The sequence below is a fragment of the Felis catus genome, chromosome C1, assembly GCF_018350175.1.
Source record: "Felis catus isolate Fca126 chromosome C1, F.catus_Fca126_mat1.0, whole genome shotgun sequence".
Taxonomy (NCBI): domain Eukaryota; kingdom Metazoa; phylum Chordata; class Mammalia; order Carnivora; family Felidae; genus Felis; species Felis catus.
The window spans coordinates 100,501,535-100,519,519 of record NC_058375.1 but is presented as its reverse complement, the minus strand read 5'-3'; the positions used below and the strand labels follow the sequence as shown (position 1 = coordinate 100,519,519).

The 17,985-nt window shown below is 43.8% G+C and overlaps 1 protein-coding gene and 1 long non-coding RNA gene across 5 annotated transcripts in view; one reads left to right on the top strand and one right to left on the bottom strand.

Annotated features, from left to right (window-relative positions):
- Nucleotides 1-561: 561 nt before the first annotated feature.
- The window catches only part of MAN1A2 (mannosidase alpha class 1A member 2), a 188,985-nt gene continuing 171,561 nt past the window's right edge, over nt 562-17,985 (bottom strand). For all 4 annotated transcript variants that reach the window (XM_019837695.3, XM_003990510.6, XM_045033345.1 and 1 more), the window contains one exon: nt 562-3,079. In XM_019837695.3, coding sequence (XP_019693254.1) covers nt 3,053-3,079 — 27 coding nt within the window. In that variant the 3' untranslated portion in view covers nt 562-3,052. The remainder of the gene's footprint in view (nt 3,080-17,985) is intronic.
- On the top strand, nt 7,278-13,368 carry LOC123379026. Its single transcript, XR_006582941.1, has 2 exons — nt 7,278-7,317; nt 12,664-13,368. It is a non-coding gene; the product is annotated as an uncharacterized LOC123379026 (long non-coding RNA).

The window sequence follows — 17,985 nt, the reverse complement described above, 5'->3', positions numbered from 1 at the left end:
CTCCCCCAATATCCAATATCCAGGTTTTACATTTACATATAAACATCTGCTCAAAGACAGAAGTAAGTAAGGTGGTGCCAGACACAGGACAGAAAGAACGAACCCTCTGACCGGGGCCTTGTTTTTCTGCGCTGAGACTTCTTGGCTAGGACCGCACTCGCTTGGTTTTACCAATTTTATACCAGTTTCAACAAAAAAGCATGCGTCTAAAATTCTAAAAGAGAAACGCAGAAGGGAGAGGGGTGTTCAACCTCCATTTTTCTTTTCTTTCATGTGCCAACTGATCGGCCTACTCAGCACACTTACGCCAAAGGCACAAAGCGGGGTGTCAGCTCTCTGAAGAGGCATCTGGAAAGGAGCATCTCTAGGTTCTTTGCGGAGAGTCTTAGACGTGTAATGAGTATTTTAACCTGAGGAATAAGGTCTACGAAATGCAAAGGACTGGGAGGGATGGAAGAAAGTAAGTACTCTTGGAAACTAAGTAGAATACAGGACAAGGATTGATTCTGGAGGAAATAAGTTTAAAAATCTGTAATAAAAACAAAACATGACACTGGCAAGTCCTTTGTAGCTGACTTTAATTGCCTTTGGTATCCAGAGAAGAAAACAATGGAAGCGTTGGGGTCAGCTCTAGTCTTACCATCACAGGGAGGGAGCAGGCGGTGAAGACGACCGAAGCTTCCCCTGCCCCTCTCCGGATTCTTCGCTTGCACAGAAAGGGCCATACTCACGCACCTCTCTGCCTTCTCTTAAGCCCCAGTCAGCCGAGGGGGCGGAGGCTCTGTCTTCTCTTTCCTTGAGAAGCTCCTGGGAGACCAAGAAGGCCCCTTACTCTGCCCTCTTCTGAACAGGGTACGGGCAGACTCGCTGCCGTCTACTCAGCGGCTCTGGGTCTTCGCCACCTCAAGGAGTTCACGTTTTTTAGTGACTCCTAAGTGGGCTTATGCTACTTTTAGGAGGAAGGCTAACGTTTTTTTGAGAACCAAATATTCTCCCTTTCTCAGGTTAGTCATCTCCCCTTCTCATTTCAAAATTTTAACTTTTCAAGTAGTAAAAGATACTATAATTTCAAAATGTGTGCTAAAATTTAACTCTCTTAAAAACTTAAATAATGCAACTGGCTCCACATCCTTATTTCCTATGTATCCTGAAAAATCTCGGGTTTGGTTATCATTTATGGATCGACTGCTGAACTGTGAGGACTATTTGTGGCGTAAGATGATCACCCTTAGAAAATACTTAATTATGTTAATTTATTAAATCTTTTCTCCAATTAAAATCTGCTACGTGCTAATAAGAGATGAAAAAGAAAAGCTATCAAAATAAGAAAATAAGCCTTCAGAATTCCAAGGTGGGCTTCTTGCACAAACACTGTTTCATGAAATCTTCAAGTTCAGAGTAAATACTAGACTGATTATAATGCTCCCAACTTTTATTGTCAATGGAAGCTGTTTGTATTAAACGTAAAGAAGAAAAAGTGTCTTGCACTGTGACACAAATTCAAGGGACAGAAAACTTACAATCATATTTATCTTACAATACAGTTCTTGATAAAATTTCAGTTCCTCCCCCCAAATATGAAGAAATAGTAATTTCTTTAAAAATAAATATCACTGCAAAATCTATTTATGGTAAGAGAAACTCCCTTAGATATATCCCAAATTTAGTTAATATGATTAATTATACCACACTTTTATCACTAAAAATTACTTTGAAGTGGTTCTGATTAATTCTTTGGATTTCTATAAATATCCTTGGAGAAAATAAAAGCTGAATTTTATTTTTGACATAAAATATTTGTGAAAAGTTCGCTCATCTGACGAGATAATACAGGATCCCCCTGTTCCCATTTCAGATAGAATGTATGAGCAAGTTTCACTGTATTTTGTTTTTGATTTCATAAGGTTGTAAAAGTAATTTGGCTCATCAAGGTAAATTTGGAGCTGCATAATAGTATAGCGAATTGTGCCAAGCCACAGAGAGTTGTAAGTGGAGGGATTTTACTAAATTTGTAAGAAGGTTAAAGTGGATAAAATTCACTTGGTAGATTTGCTGGTTTGGGGAAAAAAATCTCCTACCAACAAACCAAGGCTTTCTCTCAAAACGGGTTTCAAGGCAACAAACTGCAGCATTTCCCCCACTTGTCGTCATGCTACCAACACTAGACTGATCAACATGCACGAAATCCCAAACCCAGGCTCGTGAGTAGTGGTTTCGATAAACAACAGTTTCAATGATTCCGTATGGAGACGAAGACTTGAAGAGTATTCTTTGTGAGATCATGCCCCCAGAAAAAATCAAATTTAACCAAGAGATTTCAATGGAATAGACTGAGAGTTGAAATGGCTGCCAGTCTGATCGTCCAACGGGGAACCTGAAAACTGAGACAGGAACAGGTACTTTTGTTGTCTTTTGCCAGACCTCTTGCTCTTGATGCGGTTCCACTGCTCTTTTGTTGTTTGTTTTAGTTCCTTCCATTAAAAATGGAGAAAAAAGGGATAAACGATGAGTAAATATCTGATTCGAAAGCTGCTCCACTTTGGAAGGAACAAATGTATAATCAGTTCCAAAGGCCATCCCTCACTTCGACAAGGTGCTCCGCATTCTTGGCTTATTCTCAGGCAGTCTGGTCTCCGGATGCCAGGACTCTAAAAACAGTACAGTAGTAACAGGCATGATTTCCCATGTGACCATCTCCTTACGAAACAAAGCGTGTCAGGTCGCTGTCCTACACATACCAGAATATGTTTTGGTCAGGTATAAAATGGAATCATTTCAAAGTTGAGATATCTACAAGTTGAAAAGTCTTGTGGGGCACAGTCATGTTTCACCCTGCCATGTTGACTTATGAGGTCCAGGTTTCCAAAAGCCCCCCCTCCAGACTGATTTCTGTAGTGGTCCATGTAAACAAAACACAGGGGAGAATGGTCTTTCTGGAGCCGCTTTTCATCGAACAGCAGGATTTCCTGAAAGTGTGGTGTTGGCTAAATGTAACACGGGCAGAGGATGAGCCTCTGTATTGAATACCCAGTGGTCTAAAGGTAAAAGGTCGTCACTGGAGAACAGCAGATACAAATATCTGAAAATAAAAGAGAGAAAAAATGAGCTTTGATTAGAATTCAACAAGAAGATCGTGTGATTTAGCTACAGTGGCAGAAGAAACCAATAACCTACTTTGAGCAGCTTTGATGAAAAACATCACACAATGAAACTCAGTCACGCAGTCACTCACATCATCTGAAACACAGTCACAATGAGTTCTAGAAGAGTGCAGTGTGTGAGAAAATCCAGTAAGATGCACAACTAGACTTTGGAAGTAAGATGGTTAGAAAACAAGCCCCACCTACCTGTCTGAAGCACATCAGACAACAGTGCTGTGAAACGGGATGAAACAACCACTTCATAGTATTTCATGTTCTTTTAAGAGTCACATGTAACATCGGTCATATGTTTTGGCCAATTACAGTTCATAGGACAACTAGAAATTAATCAATTCACATTTATTAGCAGACACTGAGGCACTAACTAGTACGTTATTTGGACACAGAAAGGACTTTTTAAGTTTACTTATTTTGAGACCGTAAGAGTGAGCATGAGAACGGGGGACGGGAAGAGAGAAGGAGAGAGAATCCCAAGCAGGCTCCATGCTGTCAGCACAGAGCCCGATGTGGGGCTGGAATTCAGGAACCTCAAGATCATGACCTGAGCGAAAATCAAGAGTCAGACGCTTAACTGGCTGAGCCACCCAGGCGCCCCAGCAAGGACTTTTATATACTCTTAATACTTTAGTATTAAGTACTTTATTATATAAGTAATATAATACAGAATATTATATATAATGTATATATTATATAATATTCTGTATTATATTACATATTATATATTACATATATTTTATTATATTTAATATATTTAATTATATTTAATATATTTTAATATATATATTATATTCTATATATTATATATTATTATATTATATATTTATAAATATAATATATAATATAGAACATATGATATTCTATATTATATTATTATATATAATATTCTATATTCTATATTATTATATATAATATTCTATATTATATATTATTATATATAATATAATATAGAATATAGAATATATACATTATATATAATACTCTATATTATATTCTATAGAATATATATTATATTATATATTATATTATATAGATTATATAATATTAAAGTACTTAGTACTTTAGTATTACTCAAAGTATTAATACTTTGAGCAGTTACTGCAGTGTTAAATAAAAATTTCAGAAACACTATGGATTTACAGGAGGTCTAAGAATCTCGAATTGCTCTGAATAGGTAGTAACATTGTTTATATGAAAGCAAGACTCCTGACCTCTCCACGGGCACTGCAAGCCATGATGGTCACTTGGAAATCAAAATGACAGGGCTGACACAAACAATAACTTTTACTCATAATGTTCGGCACATTCTAATCTGAATTCTGTTAAAGGGTTATCAAAGTGAGCATAAAAAAACCAACTGTACTGAGTCAGGAAATCTGGGTTCTAACTCTTCATTTCAGCAATAACTAGCTGGGCCTAGCATCAGGCTTCACGGAAGAATTCCTTTAGAGTGGTTTTGCTGAAATCCCTATTTTAAAAACAGGCACATTAATCTTTTTCTGATTACTATTACAGTTCTAGATGGCAGAGTAAAAACACAGCACTGAGATAAACAGGGACTGTATACCAACTTTGTAACTGGTAGAGCTGGATGGACAGTCACAGGCTTCCAACCTCACTCCCTGTCCCTACACCTTGAGACCTGCCGGACTCGGATTTATTCACCAGGTCATGGGCAGAGACATTGGAAATGAAAAAGCAGACTTGGTTGGGCAAAGCAAGAAGCTCTGCCGGGTCTGCTAACTCTGGGACTAGGAGCACAGTGGAGCTCGGGGCACTGACGTGTCCAGGAATGCTAGGCTCGGTACGATCCCAGGAATGCTAGGCTCGGTACGATCCCACGGCTCTTGTTAAATGAGCCGATGCATCAGGCTCGCTCTAAATTAAATAAATAATTAAATAAATTAAATAAAACCTACTGTAGTGGGTTGAACAGTGCCCCCCTACTCACGTCCACCTAGAGACTCTGAATGTGACCTTATTTGGAAAGAGGGTCTTTGGGAATTAATCAGTCAAGGATCTTGAGATGAAATCATCCTGGATTTAGGGTGGGCCCTAAATCCAATGACTTGTATCTTTACAGGAGAAAGGACAGGGAGATTTGGACACACACACACACACACACACACACACACACACACGCGCGTGCGCGCAGGGAAGAAGGTCATGTGCAGCCAGAGGCGAAGATTAAAGTGATGCTGCCACCAGCAAAGGAAAACCTTCAGTGGGAAGTGGTTTCAAACTCCGTTATTCCACCAAGTGTGTGGTCACTTGTTAAGGCAGTGCTGGGAACTAATACAACTTTCACCCCCAACCTCCAGGATACCTTTGGCCCTTAAACGCTGCTGGCTTCCTTGGGCCAAGGGGTCTGGAGTAAGACTGGAGAGCAGGGCTTAGACGTACAGTCACACACACACACACATACACACACACACACACACACACACACACACTCACATAAACACACACCACATACATTCTCACAAATTTATAATAAAATCAATGTTTGAAATTAAAATAATATAGCTAAACATTCTTTTCAACTTTGGATTACACATTCAGAAGAGGATTTTTCACTGGAATTTTGAAAACAGAACAATTGGAGAAGAGTGAGTTTTGCTGCGAAAGTTGAGCAAAGTCTACACTCTAAATTAGTTACCACACTACAATTTTTCCTCTACTAAGCATTTTTCTTAAACTATGGTTTTAATAGATGACAAACAGCACTGACAAAGCCTGTAGGTATATAAAAAGGTGCTATTAAGTACATTTCAGTTTGAATGGATGTGGAGCTTAATTTTTAGAGTTTTTTTTTTTTAAGTTTGTTTATTTTGAGAGAGAGACAGTACCCATTCACAGGCACAAGTTGGGGAGGGGTAGAGAGAGAATTCCAAGCAGGTTCCGCCCTGTCAACACAAAGCCCGACACAGGGCTCGAACTCACGAAACGTGAAACGCGAGAGATCATAACCTGAGCCGAGATCAAGAGCTGGAGGTTTAATTGAGCCACCCAGGCGCCCCCCCTCCCCACCCCCCAGAGCTAATTTTCAATGTTGTTCACATATGTCTCTTCTAGCTGTCTCTTATCTAAAGACAAGGTATTCAGTGGAGGTGGTGGTGCCCCCAAGTGTTGGCAGTAACCAAACAGGCAAGTTTTTACAGACCGAAAAGTCCAGCAAATCTGAGGAGACAAATTTAAGGTCGACAGAGAAATGGTAAGGCTCACAGAACCAACTGTCAAGTTAATATGTGCTTACTGAGTGCTTTATTTACTTATCAACCGAGCCTTGATGACTCATTTATTCTTCTTAACTATGCTAATATCTAGTATATTATGGGAAGATGTTACAATTCAAAGAGGCTTGCATGTATATGCTCATGTAACTTCTAAAAAAAACCTTAGACTGTTTGAAAAAATAATGTACTTAAAACTTCCATTTCGTTTATACTAGTAATGTTTAAATAATGTCTTTGGAACAGACTGAAAGACCCCTGCTTAGCTTAATAACACACCCCCACCCTATCTTCAGTTCCGTAACGCCTCACTTGCAGGGCTTGCACTTCCACCAGTTGACAAACAGGATATCTGCAGTTAGACATCCGTACCCTGGGAGAGCTGTACCCCCCACCTTTCCCTACGCAAGACAGGAACAGGTTTTCACATAAATAACGATGACCGCTTTCATCTCGCTTCTGTAAACCTGCTTGCGCTCCCAAACCGGAGGTCCCCTGCCGCTTCGCACCCGGGCTCCAAGTTGCATCTGCCGAGAGAAACTCCATTTCCCAAGCTTTCCCAGGACGAAATTACCCCCAACCCTAACCACCACCGAGCAGAGAGCCTACCACCAGCCTGTATGCAAATGTAACTCAAAATGGTATAAAAGACCTGTAACCCCGTATATCGGGGCTCTCCCGCCTTCCAACACTGGGGAGCCCTGGTGCACCAGTAAAGACTCTCTGCCGACGTCGGAGTGCCGTGTGGTTCTTTGCGCCAACTCTCATTCCATAGGGCTTAGGAGCTTGGCTCCTAACATTTGGTGCGTTGGCCGGGAAACCGAGGGAAGGCAAGAGAACCCCGGCCCCGTCGGTGGATGACTCTCCGGCCCGGGCCACTGACGGACTGACTGAAGACAGACTTCTGTGCCTTTGTCTACACACAGGTATTGTGTTCTATGTTTTGTCTCTGAACTGTGAATTCTGAGGCCGGCCGGCCACCTCAGTAGGAGTGTTGAAGGAGGACAGACGTGTCCTGAACCTTCACACCCCAGCCCCGAGGGACGCCTCGGTGGTGTTTGTAGGGGAGAACTGACAAGTTCGTCAGACTCCCCAAATCCGTAGGCAGGCCTCCCCTGCCATCTGAATCTGAATACCTGGCCGCGGCTCCTTGGTTGTTGTCTAGTCTGTGTTGTCTGGTCTGTATCGACATTGTAGTCATATTCGTGTGTGTGTGTGTAAGTGTGCGTGTGTGGACGCGTGGACAGGACGACACAGCCATGGGACAGACACTGACTACTCCTCTATCTTTGACTCTGACTCATTTCTCGGACGTCCAGGCAAGAGCTCGCAATCTATCCGTTGAGGTTCGAAAAGGTCGATGGCGAACTTTTTGTTCATCGGAGTGGCCCACCCTATCTGTAGGGTGGCCCCGGGACGGGACTTTTGACCTCTTTGTTATATTACAGGTTAAGACAAAGGTAATGGATCCTGGACCACAAGGTCATCCAGATCAAGTGGCCTATATCCTCACCTGGGAGGATCTCATCCGGAATCCTCCGGCATGGGTGAAACCCTTCCTTCCTTCCTGCCCCACTTCTCAGTCTACCCTCCTTCCCCTGAAAACCTCCAAAAACCGAGCCTCAACCCAAACTCCAGATCCGCCCAAACCGGTTTTTCCCGATGAGTCCCAAAGGGACTCCCTCCTCCTAGACGCTTTGTCTTCGCCGCCCCACGCCCCCGAAGAGACTTCACCGCCCCACAACCCCCTCTTACTACCTCCACCCTATAATTCACCCCTGGCCCCCGTCTCCGTCCTGTCCCCGGTGCCCCCTACTTCCCCTCCTGCCTCCAGTTCCTCCTCCCCCTCCCCAACTTCTTCCCCCGCCTGTACGTCAGCCCCATCCTCTACTCCAGCCCCACCCGATCTAACTCCCCAGACCCCACCTCAGACCCCCCGCCTCCGTCTCCGGCGATCGGACGACCCGAACGGCCCTCCCACTTGGCAATCTTCCCTGTTTCCTCTCCGGACAGTCAACCGGACTGTCCAATATTGGCCATTTTCTGCATCCGATCTCTATAATTGGAAAACTCATAACCCTTCCTTTTCCCAAGAACCCCAGGCCCTAACCTCACTAATAGAGTCTATCCTCCTCACACACCAGCCTACCTGGGACGACTGCCAGCAGCTCTTACAGGTCCTTTTGACTACCGAGGAAAGGCAACGAGTTCTCCTGGAGGCCCGGAAAAATGTGCCGGGGCCTGGAGGTCTTCCAACTCAGCTTCCCAATGAAATAGATGAAGGGTTTCCCCTCACCCGCCCGGACTGGGACTATGAAACGGCTCCAGGTAGGGAGAGTCTCCGAATCTATCGCCAGGCTCTGTTGGCGGGTCTCAAGGGGGCAGGGAAACGGCCCACCAATTTGGCCAAGGTAAGGACCATAATCCAAGGAAAAGAGGAGAGCCCCGCAGCCTTTATGGAACGGCTTCTAGAGGGGTTTCGGATGTATACTCCATTTAACCCCGAGGCTCCAGAACATAAGGCTACCGTGGCCATGTCATTCATAGATCAGGCAGCGTCTGATATAAAAGGAAAGCTCCAACGGCTAGATGGGATTCAAACCTATGGGTTGCAGGAACTAGTTAGGGAGGCAGAAAAGGTATATAACAAAAGGGAGACCCCAGAAGAAAAGGAGGCTAGGCTAGCAAAAGAGCAGGAAGCACAGGAGGAACGAAGAGATCGAAAGAGAGATAAACATCTAACAAAAATCCTGGCAGCTGTAGTGACAGAAAATAGAACAGGAAAGTCAGGGGAAACGAAGAGGCGGCCCAAAATAGAAAAAGACCAATGTGCCTATTGCAAAGAGCGCGGGCACTGAATCAAAGACTGCCCTAAGCGCCTTAGAGACTCAAAGAAATCTACCCCCATACTCACCTTGGGCGAAGAGAGAGAGTAGGGGCGTCAGGGCTCTGGAGCCCCCCCCGAGCCCCGGCTAACTTTATCTGTAGGGGGGCATCCCACCACCTTCCTGGTGGACACAGGAGCTCAGCACTCGGTCCTAACCAAGGCAAACGGGCCTCTGTCCTCTCGTACCTCTTGGGTTCAAGGAGCGACAGGAAGAAAAATTCACAAATGGACTAACTACCGTACGGTTGATTTAGGGCAAGGGACAGTGACACACTCTTTTCTGGTAGTACCCGAATGCCCATACCCCCTTTTAGGACGAGACCTCCTAACCAAGCTTGGAGTTCAGATCCATTTCTCCAAAGCGGGGGCCCAAGTGCTAAACCGGGATGGCCAGCCTATCCAAGTCTTAACTGTGTCCTTACAAGACGAACACAGACTTTTTGAAACCCCGGTCACCACTAACCTCCTCGAAGCCTGGCTGCAGGACTTTCCCCAGGCCTGGGCAGAAACGGGAGGGCTTGGTCGAGCCAAATGCCAGGCCCCAATCATAATTGACCTAAAGCCCACGGCAATGCCTGTATCTATCAGGCAGTATCCCATGAGCAAGGAGGCTCATATGGGCATTCAGCCACACATTACCAGATTTCTAGAGCTTGGGGTCCTGCGACCTTGCCGCTCACCTTGGAATACCCCTCTCTTACCAGTGAAAAAAACCTGGTACTCGAGACTACAGGCCTGTCCAAGACTTAAGGGAGGTCAACAAAAGGACTATGGATATCCATCCTACGGTCCCCAATCCCTATAACTTGCTCAGCACCCTGAGCCCAGACCGTACCTGGTACACAGTACTGGACCTAAAAGATGCATTCTTTTGTTTACCCTTGGCCCCCCAGAGCCAAGAACTGTTTGCTTTCGAATGGAGGGACCCTAAAAGAGGAATCTCAGGCCAATTAACCTGGACCCGCTTACCCCAAGGGTTCAAAAACTCCCCCACTCTCTTTGATGAGGCTCTTCACAGGGACCTAACTGACTTCCGGACTCAACATCCAGAAGTAACACTACTCCAATATGTGGATGACCTTCTTCTGGCCGCCCCCACAAAAGAAGCCTGCATACTAGGTACCAGACATCTGCTCCGGGAATTAGGAGAAAAAGGATACCGGGCATCCGCCAAGAAGGCCCAGATTTGCCAAACCAAGGTAACCTACCTGGGGTACATACTGAGTGAGGGGAAAAGATGGCTCACCCCTGGGCGAATAGAAACTGTGGCTCGCATTCCGCCGCCCCAGAACCCCAGAGAGGTACGTGAATTCCTGGGAACTGCTGGGTTCTGTCGCTTATGGATACCTGGGTTCGCTGAGCTAGCCGCCCCCCTCTATGCCCTCACGAAAGAGAGTGCACCCTTCACCTGGCAGGAAAAACATCAGTCAGCCTTTGAGGCCCTAAAAGAGGCCCTCCTCTCCGCCCCGGCTCTCGGGTTGCCAGACACCTCCAAGCCCTTTACCCTTTTCATAGACGAGAAACAAGGAATTGCCAAAGGAGTTCTAACCCAAAAATTAGGGCCCTGGAAGAGGCCAGTAGCATACCTGTCCAAAAAGTTGGACCCTGTGGCAGCGGGGTGGCCCCCATGTCTTCGTATCATGGCAGCCACTGCTATGCTGGTCAAGGACTCTGCCAAATTAACCCTTGGACAGCCACTAACTGTTATCACCCCGCATGCTTTAGAGGCCGTAGTGCGGCAGCCACCGGACCGATGGATAACCAACGCACGCCTAACTCACTACCAGGCCCTCCTACTGGACACAGACCGCATCCAATTTGGACCTCCGGTTACCTTGAACCCTGCCACGTTGCTACCGGCACCGGAAGACCAACAGAGCGCACACGATTGCCGGCAAGTACTGGCTGAGACCCATGGGACACGGGAAGATCTTAAAGATCAAGAGCTCCCAGATGCGGATCACTCTTGGTATACGGACGGGAGCAGTTACATCGACTCAGGTACCCGGAGGGCGGGAGCAGCGGTAGTAGATGGCCACCACATCATATGGGCACAATCACTACCTCCTGGCACGTCTGCCCAAAAGGCTGAGCTGATAGCGCTCACCAAGGCCCTAGAGCTATCCGAAGGGAAAAAGGCTAACATATACACAGATAGCCGATATGCCTTTGCAACGGCTCATACACATGGGAGTATTTATGAAAGAAGGGGCCTACTAACCTCAGAAGGAAAAGAAATTAAAAACAAAGCTGAAATCATTGCATTATTAAAGGCCCTTTTTCTTCCTCGAAGAGTAGCCATAATTCATTGCCCCGGGCATCAGAAAGGACAAGGCCCAATTGCAACAGGAAATAGACAGGCAGACCAAGTAGCCAGGCAAGTCGCTGTGGCAGAAACGTTGACCTTGACCACAAAACTTGAAGAAACCGATCTTACGACCAACAAATATGCTTACACCCCAGATGACCAGGAAGAGGCAAAGGCCATAGGGGCTGTACTGAATCAGGACACTAAAGACTGGGAAAAAGAAGGAAAGATAGTCCTTCCCCGAAAGGAAGCCCTGGCAATGATCCAACAAATGCACGCCTGGACACATTTAAGTAATCAGAAGCTGAAGTCACTGATTGAAAAAACTGACTTCTTAATCCCTAAGGCAGGCACCCTCATAGAACAGGTGACCTCCGCCTGTAAGGTCTGTCAACAGGTAAACGCTGGGGCTACCCGAGTGCCAGAAGGAAAACGGACTCGTGGTAACCGCCCAGGAGTCTATTGGGAAATAGACTTTACTGAAGTAAAGCCTCACTATGCGGGGTATAAGTACTTATTAGTGTTTGTAGACACCTTTTCAGGATGGGTAGAAGCCTACCCCACCCGACAAGAAACGGCACACGTGGTAGCCAAGAAGATTTTAGAAGAAATCTTCCCCAGATTTGGACTTCCCAAGGTAATCGGGTCAGATAACGGGCCGGCCTTCGTTTCCCAGGTAAGTCAGGGGCTCGCCAGGACACTGGGGATTAATTGGAAATTACACTGTGCATATAGGCCCCAGAGCTCAGGACAGATAGAAAGAATGAATAGAACAATAAAAGAGACCCTTACTAAATTGACCTTAGAGACTGGCTTAAAAGATTGGAGACGCCTCCTATCTCTGGCCTTGTTAAGAGCCAGAAATACACCCAACCGTTTCGGGCTCACCCCATATGAAATCCTTTATGGGGGACCCCCCCCTTTTTGTCAACCTTGCTCAATTCCTTCTCCCCCTCCGATCCTAAGACTGATTTACAAGCCCGACTAAAAGGGCTGCAAGCGGTGCAGGCCCAAATCTGGACACCCCTGGCCGAACTGTATCGGCCAGGACATCCACAAACTAGCCACCCATTTCAGGTAGGAGACTCCGTGTAAGTCCGGCGGCACCGCTCTCAAGGATTGGAGCCTCGTTGGAAGGGACCTTACATCGTCCTGCTGACCACGCCCACCGCCATAAAGGTTGACGGGATTGCCGCCTGGATTCACGCATCGCACGCCAAAGCAGCCCCAAAAACCCCTGGACCAGAAACTCCCAAAACCTGGAAGCTCCACCGTTCGGAGAACCCTCTTAAGATAAGACTCTCCCGTGTCTGACTGCTAATCCACCCTGTCCCTGCACGAACCCAAAATGAAACCGCCAGCAGGAATGGTCTTTCTGTGGGTCCTCACAAGCTTGGGGGCGGGAATTGGAGCTAAAATTGTCAAAGAGGGGAACCCACATCAGGTTTACACCTTGACTTGGCAAATCTACTCCCAGAGTGGGGAAGTTGTCTGGGAGGTCCAAGGTAACCATGCGCTTAACACTTGGTGGCCCCCACTTACCCCTGATTTTTGCCAGCTGGCAGCTGGACTAGACACTTGGGATATCCCCCTGGTTTACCACTTTAGTCTCCTCCCTCATGGGCCCCTTAATACTCCTACTATTAATACTGGTGTTCGGACCCTGCATCCTTAACCGCTTGGTACAGTTCATAAGAGAAAGACTCTCTGTCATCCAGGCCTTGGTTCTAACCCAACAGTACCACCAACTAAGACAATTTGATGCAGAAAGGCCAGATACAATCGAATGAAAGGTTTCATTCGACGCCAAAAGAAAATGGGGGAATGAAAGACCCCTGCTTAGCTTAATAACACACCCCCACCCTATCTTCAGTTCCGTAACGCCTCACTTGCAGGGCTTGCACTTCCACCAGTTGACAAACAGGATATCTGCAGTTAGACATCCGTACCCTGGGAGAGCTGTACCCCCCACCTTTCCCTACGCAAGACAGGAACAGGTTTTCACATAAATAACGATGACCGCTTTCATCTCGCTTCTGTAAACCTGCTTGCGCTCCCAAACCGGAGGTCCCCTGCCGCTTCGCACCCGGGCTCCAAGTTGCATCTGCCGAGAGAAACTCCATTTCCCAAGCTTTCCCAGGACGAAATTACCCCCAACCCTAACCACCACCGAGCAGAGAGCCTACCACCAGCCTGTATGCAAATGTAACTCAAAATGGTATAAAAGACCTGTAACCCCGTATATCGGGGCTCTCCCGCTTTCCAACACTGGGGAGCCCTGGTGCACCAGTAAAGACTCTCTGCCGACGTCGGAGTGCCGTGTGGTTCTTTGCGCCAACTCTCATTCCATAGGGCTTAGGAGCTTGGCTCCTAACAAGACTGGTTAGAAATCAAATTAAATTGAAGATACTCAGTGGAAATTATATTCTAAAAGGTAACACATTAAAACATGCCATTATTAATCTCTCCAAAAGACCTGCCCCTCTCTGCTCTTCCCCACATCTTTTCTCAAATCTTAAAGTTTTTTTCCTTAGGGGGAAGGGGTGGGGAAGAAAAAGAATATTAAAACTAATGTGGGTACATTACAAATTCAAGTGCAAAATAAACATGCATTTTTTTTTTTTAAGGATAAACTGAAGAAAGCAGACATTTCTGATCACTGCAATGGCTTAGGCTTTATCTTGAGATATAAGGGAGCTGGGAGGGACTCCTTTTCCTCTGCTTTTAGGGGCTGCCTAAGTTAGGATGCAGAGATTAGGTATCCTATAGGATAAGCATAAACAAAGGAGGTCTGCTCCTATAACAAAAAGCCCAGAGGAAGACAGCGACAAAGGATGGTTAATTCAGCAGTACAACACAATCTGGGTTGCAAAGGTTTTGTAAAGGTTAATAACGAAATGTTAAGTTTTTCCTGGTGCCAAAAGACCTTATCTTTCTTTCCCTTTTTCTTAGATCACTGCCTTGAGAAAACTTTTAATTGTCCCTCTGAAACACAGGTACATCTTTTTAAAAGCCAGCTTTACAATTTAGTTTTTTCTAAAGGTCTGCTTTTGTAATGTAAACGTCGAGGAAGATGCACCCCAATGTCTCTATCACTGTGGGAAGCTAGCTTAGGTGCCTTTTCTCCAAAGCTTTACTACCCCGTGTCACAGAGAAGGAAGTATATGATTTTTCCTTTGGATAAAGACAACTAATTAACATAGATGGCCACCCCAATTACCATGTGAATTTAGAACGAACTATGTATGGCAAATGGTGCTGTGGAGAGAGTACTCTTATTTAAGGACGAGTTATCACTTATCTTCAGAACATGTATATAATGGATTGTATCCGCCTGGTTATATGGGAAGGTGAGATTTTCTGTCTTTGCAATCTGCCTGTGATGCAAATTGCAATCTGGTTTAGCGCTTATTAAACGATAAAAATATTTTTTTAAATGGTTTCTTTTGCTGCTATATTTGTGGAGAGGATTTTCTGGGTTGGCAGAAGACTTGAGTGCCAATTTTTTCCCCAGTAATCAGGATCTCCATGATTTTTTTGACTTTCTCCTCAAATGATGCTCCACACCTTACATCTCCCTACAAGTCCAAAGTCTGAAAGTGAAGGGCAACATTTCTTCAGGTGTGGGTCTATTTTGATGGTCTAATACATGTATAGTAGTATCTCACTACAGTTTTAATTTGTACTTGATCATGTTACGCATTTTTTCCATGAACATATTTACCATCCTTGTATCTTTGATGAAGTATCTGTCCTTTTGCCAGGTTTTAAACTGGGTTGCATGTTATCCTATTTTTGAGTTTTTAGAATTTGTCATATAGCCCAGATAGAAGTCTCTTGTGAGTTACATACTTTGCAAGTGTGTGCCATATCTCCTCATTCCTTTGCTTTCTTTCATACTCTTTCAAACATATTCCAAAGAGTAGATATTTTTTTAATTTTAGGGGCGCCTGGGTGGCTCAGTCGGTTGAGCGTCTGACTCAAGTAGACTGGCTCAAGTCATGGTCTCGCAGTTTGTGAGTCAGAGCCCCGCATCAGGCTGTGCACTGACAGCTCAGAGTCTGGATCAGCTCAGAGCCTGGAGCCTGCTTCAGATTCTGAGTCTTCTCTCTCTGCCCCTCCCTAGCTCATGCTCTGTCTCTCAAGAATAAATAAACTTAAAAACATTTTTCAAAAAGTAGATATATAAAAATTTTTAGACCAAGTGATCAAGTCATTCTTTTAGGTATCATGCTTCTGGTGTAGTTATTTAAGAAATCTTTGCCTAGCCAAAGATCACAAAGATTTTCTTCTACGTTTTCTACTAAAAGTTGTTGGTTTTAAATTTAGGACTATGATCCATCTTGAACTGACTTTTTTTGAAGTTTATTTATTTGAAAGAAAGATGGGGGGGGGGAACAGAGAGGGAGAGAGAGAATCCCAAGTAGGCTACCCCACTGTCAGAGCAGAGGCTGACATGGGGCTCGAACTCACAAACTGTGAGATTGTGATCTGAGCCGAAACCAAGAGTCAGACGCTTAAACGACTTCGCCACCTAGGCGCCCCTTGAACAGATTTTTTTGTTTATGCATACAGAAATTATTCTAGCACCTTTCGTTGAAAAGCCTGTTTTTTTCTCATCACAATGCCTTTGTACCTGTCAAAACTCAGGTGCTCAAATATATCTCAGGTTTTCTCTGGACTCTATTTTGTTCCATTGATATATTTACCTAGCATTATACCAATATCACTGTGTTTTGATTATCATAGCTTTATAGTAAGTCTTGAAACCAGGAAGTGTTAGGCTTTCAACTGTGTTCTTTTTCAAACTTGTTTTGGTTATTCTAGGTTCTTCACATTTCAACGTTAAATTTAAAAATAGCTTATTAATTTCTATAAAAAAGCCTCTTGAGATTTCGAATGGGATTTCATTTAATCTACAGATTGATCAATCTGGGGAGAATTAACAATACTGAGTCCATCACCCAAGTGAATCTCTCCATTTAATTAGATCTTTAATTTCTTTCAGCACTGAGTTTTAGTGTCCAGTGTTCAGGTCTTTTACGTGTCTTGTCAAGGTTCACCCCTAAATATTTTATAACGTTACACTATTGTTAAGTGGTTTAAGTTTCAATTTGATTGTTTATTGTTAGTATATACATAATTAATTCTGACATCTTAATCTTGCATTTGCAACTCTGCTAAATGCTTATTAATTTTAGTAACTTTCTGAGAACTCCTTAGAATTTCCTACGTTGATAATCACAGTTTTTTTTTTTTTTTTACGAAAAAAAAATGATTGTTTTCCTTCTTCCTTTCTAGTCTGGATATCTTTTGTTTCTTTTTCTTGGCTGACTATACTAGCTAGAAACTCCAGTCCAAGACTAAATAGAAGTGAAGAGAACAGGCAGACATCTTTATCTTATTCCTGATCTTAGGAATCCTGATCTTAGGAATCCTGATCTTAGGAATCTCAGTTTTTCAGTATGAGGTCAGCTGTAGGTTTTTCCCTTATGCCCTTTATCAGGTTGAGGGAGTTCCTATCCATTCCTGGTTCGCTAAGAGTCTTATCAGGAAAGGAAGTTCAATTTTGTCAAATAACTTTTCTAGGTCTACTGAAGTGATCATATGTTTTTCTTTTTCAGCTCACTGATTTTCAAATGTTAAATCAAATCTCCATGCCTGGGATAAATAAATCCAGTTGGTCATGATGTATTACCTGTTTAATAGGTTGTTAGATTTGATTTGCTAAAACCATATATGTATGAGGAATATCAGTCTTGTTTTCAATGAGCACCCTGCTGCCATTCTTATATTTGCTCCTTTTTACCTAACGTGTCTTTTTTCCTCTGGTTGCTTTTCAGATTCTTTTCATTATCAACTGGTTTTAAGGTGCCTTAGTGAAGTAAGTAGTCTTCATGTTTCTTGTCCTTGGAGTTTATTCAGCTTCTGGGATGTGTGGGTATAGAGTTTACATCGTTTGGAAAGATTTGGGCCAATATATTTTTTTAAATCCATTTCTATATCCTCTCCTTCAGAAACTTCAATTTCACATATTTTAGGCCACCTATAGTTGTTACACAGCTCACCAATACTCTCTGCATTTTTATAAGATTCTCTTTTTTTTGCTCATTTCATTTTTATTTTAATTGCAATGTCTTCAAGTTCACTAATCTTTTCTTTTACAATGTCTAATTTACTATTAATTCTATATGGTATTTTTTTCAACACAGACATTGCAGTTTCCATTTCTAGAAGTTTGATTTGGGTTTTTGTATCTTCCATGTCTCTACTTAAGTTTTTGAATATATGGAATATAATCCAAACAACTGTTTTAATATCATCTGCTAATTCTAACAGCTATATGAATTCTTAGTTTCAGTTGATTATTTTCATTGTTGGCCATGTTTTCCTGCCTTA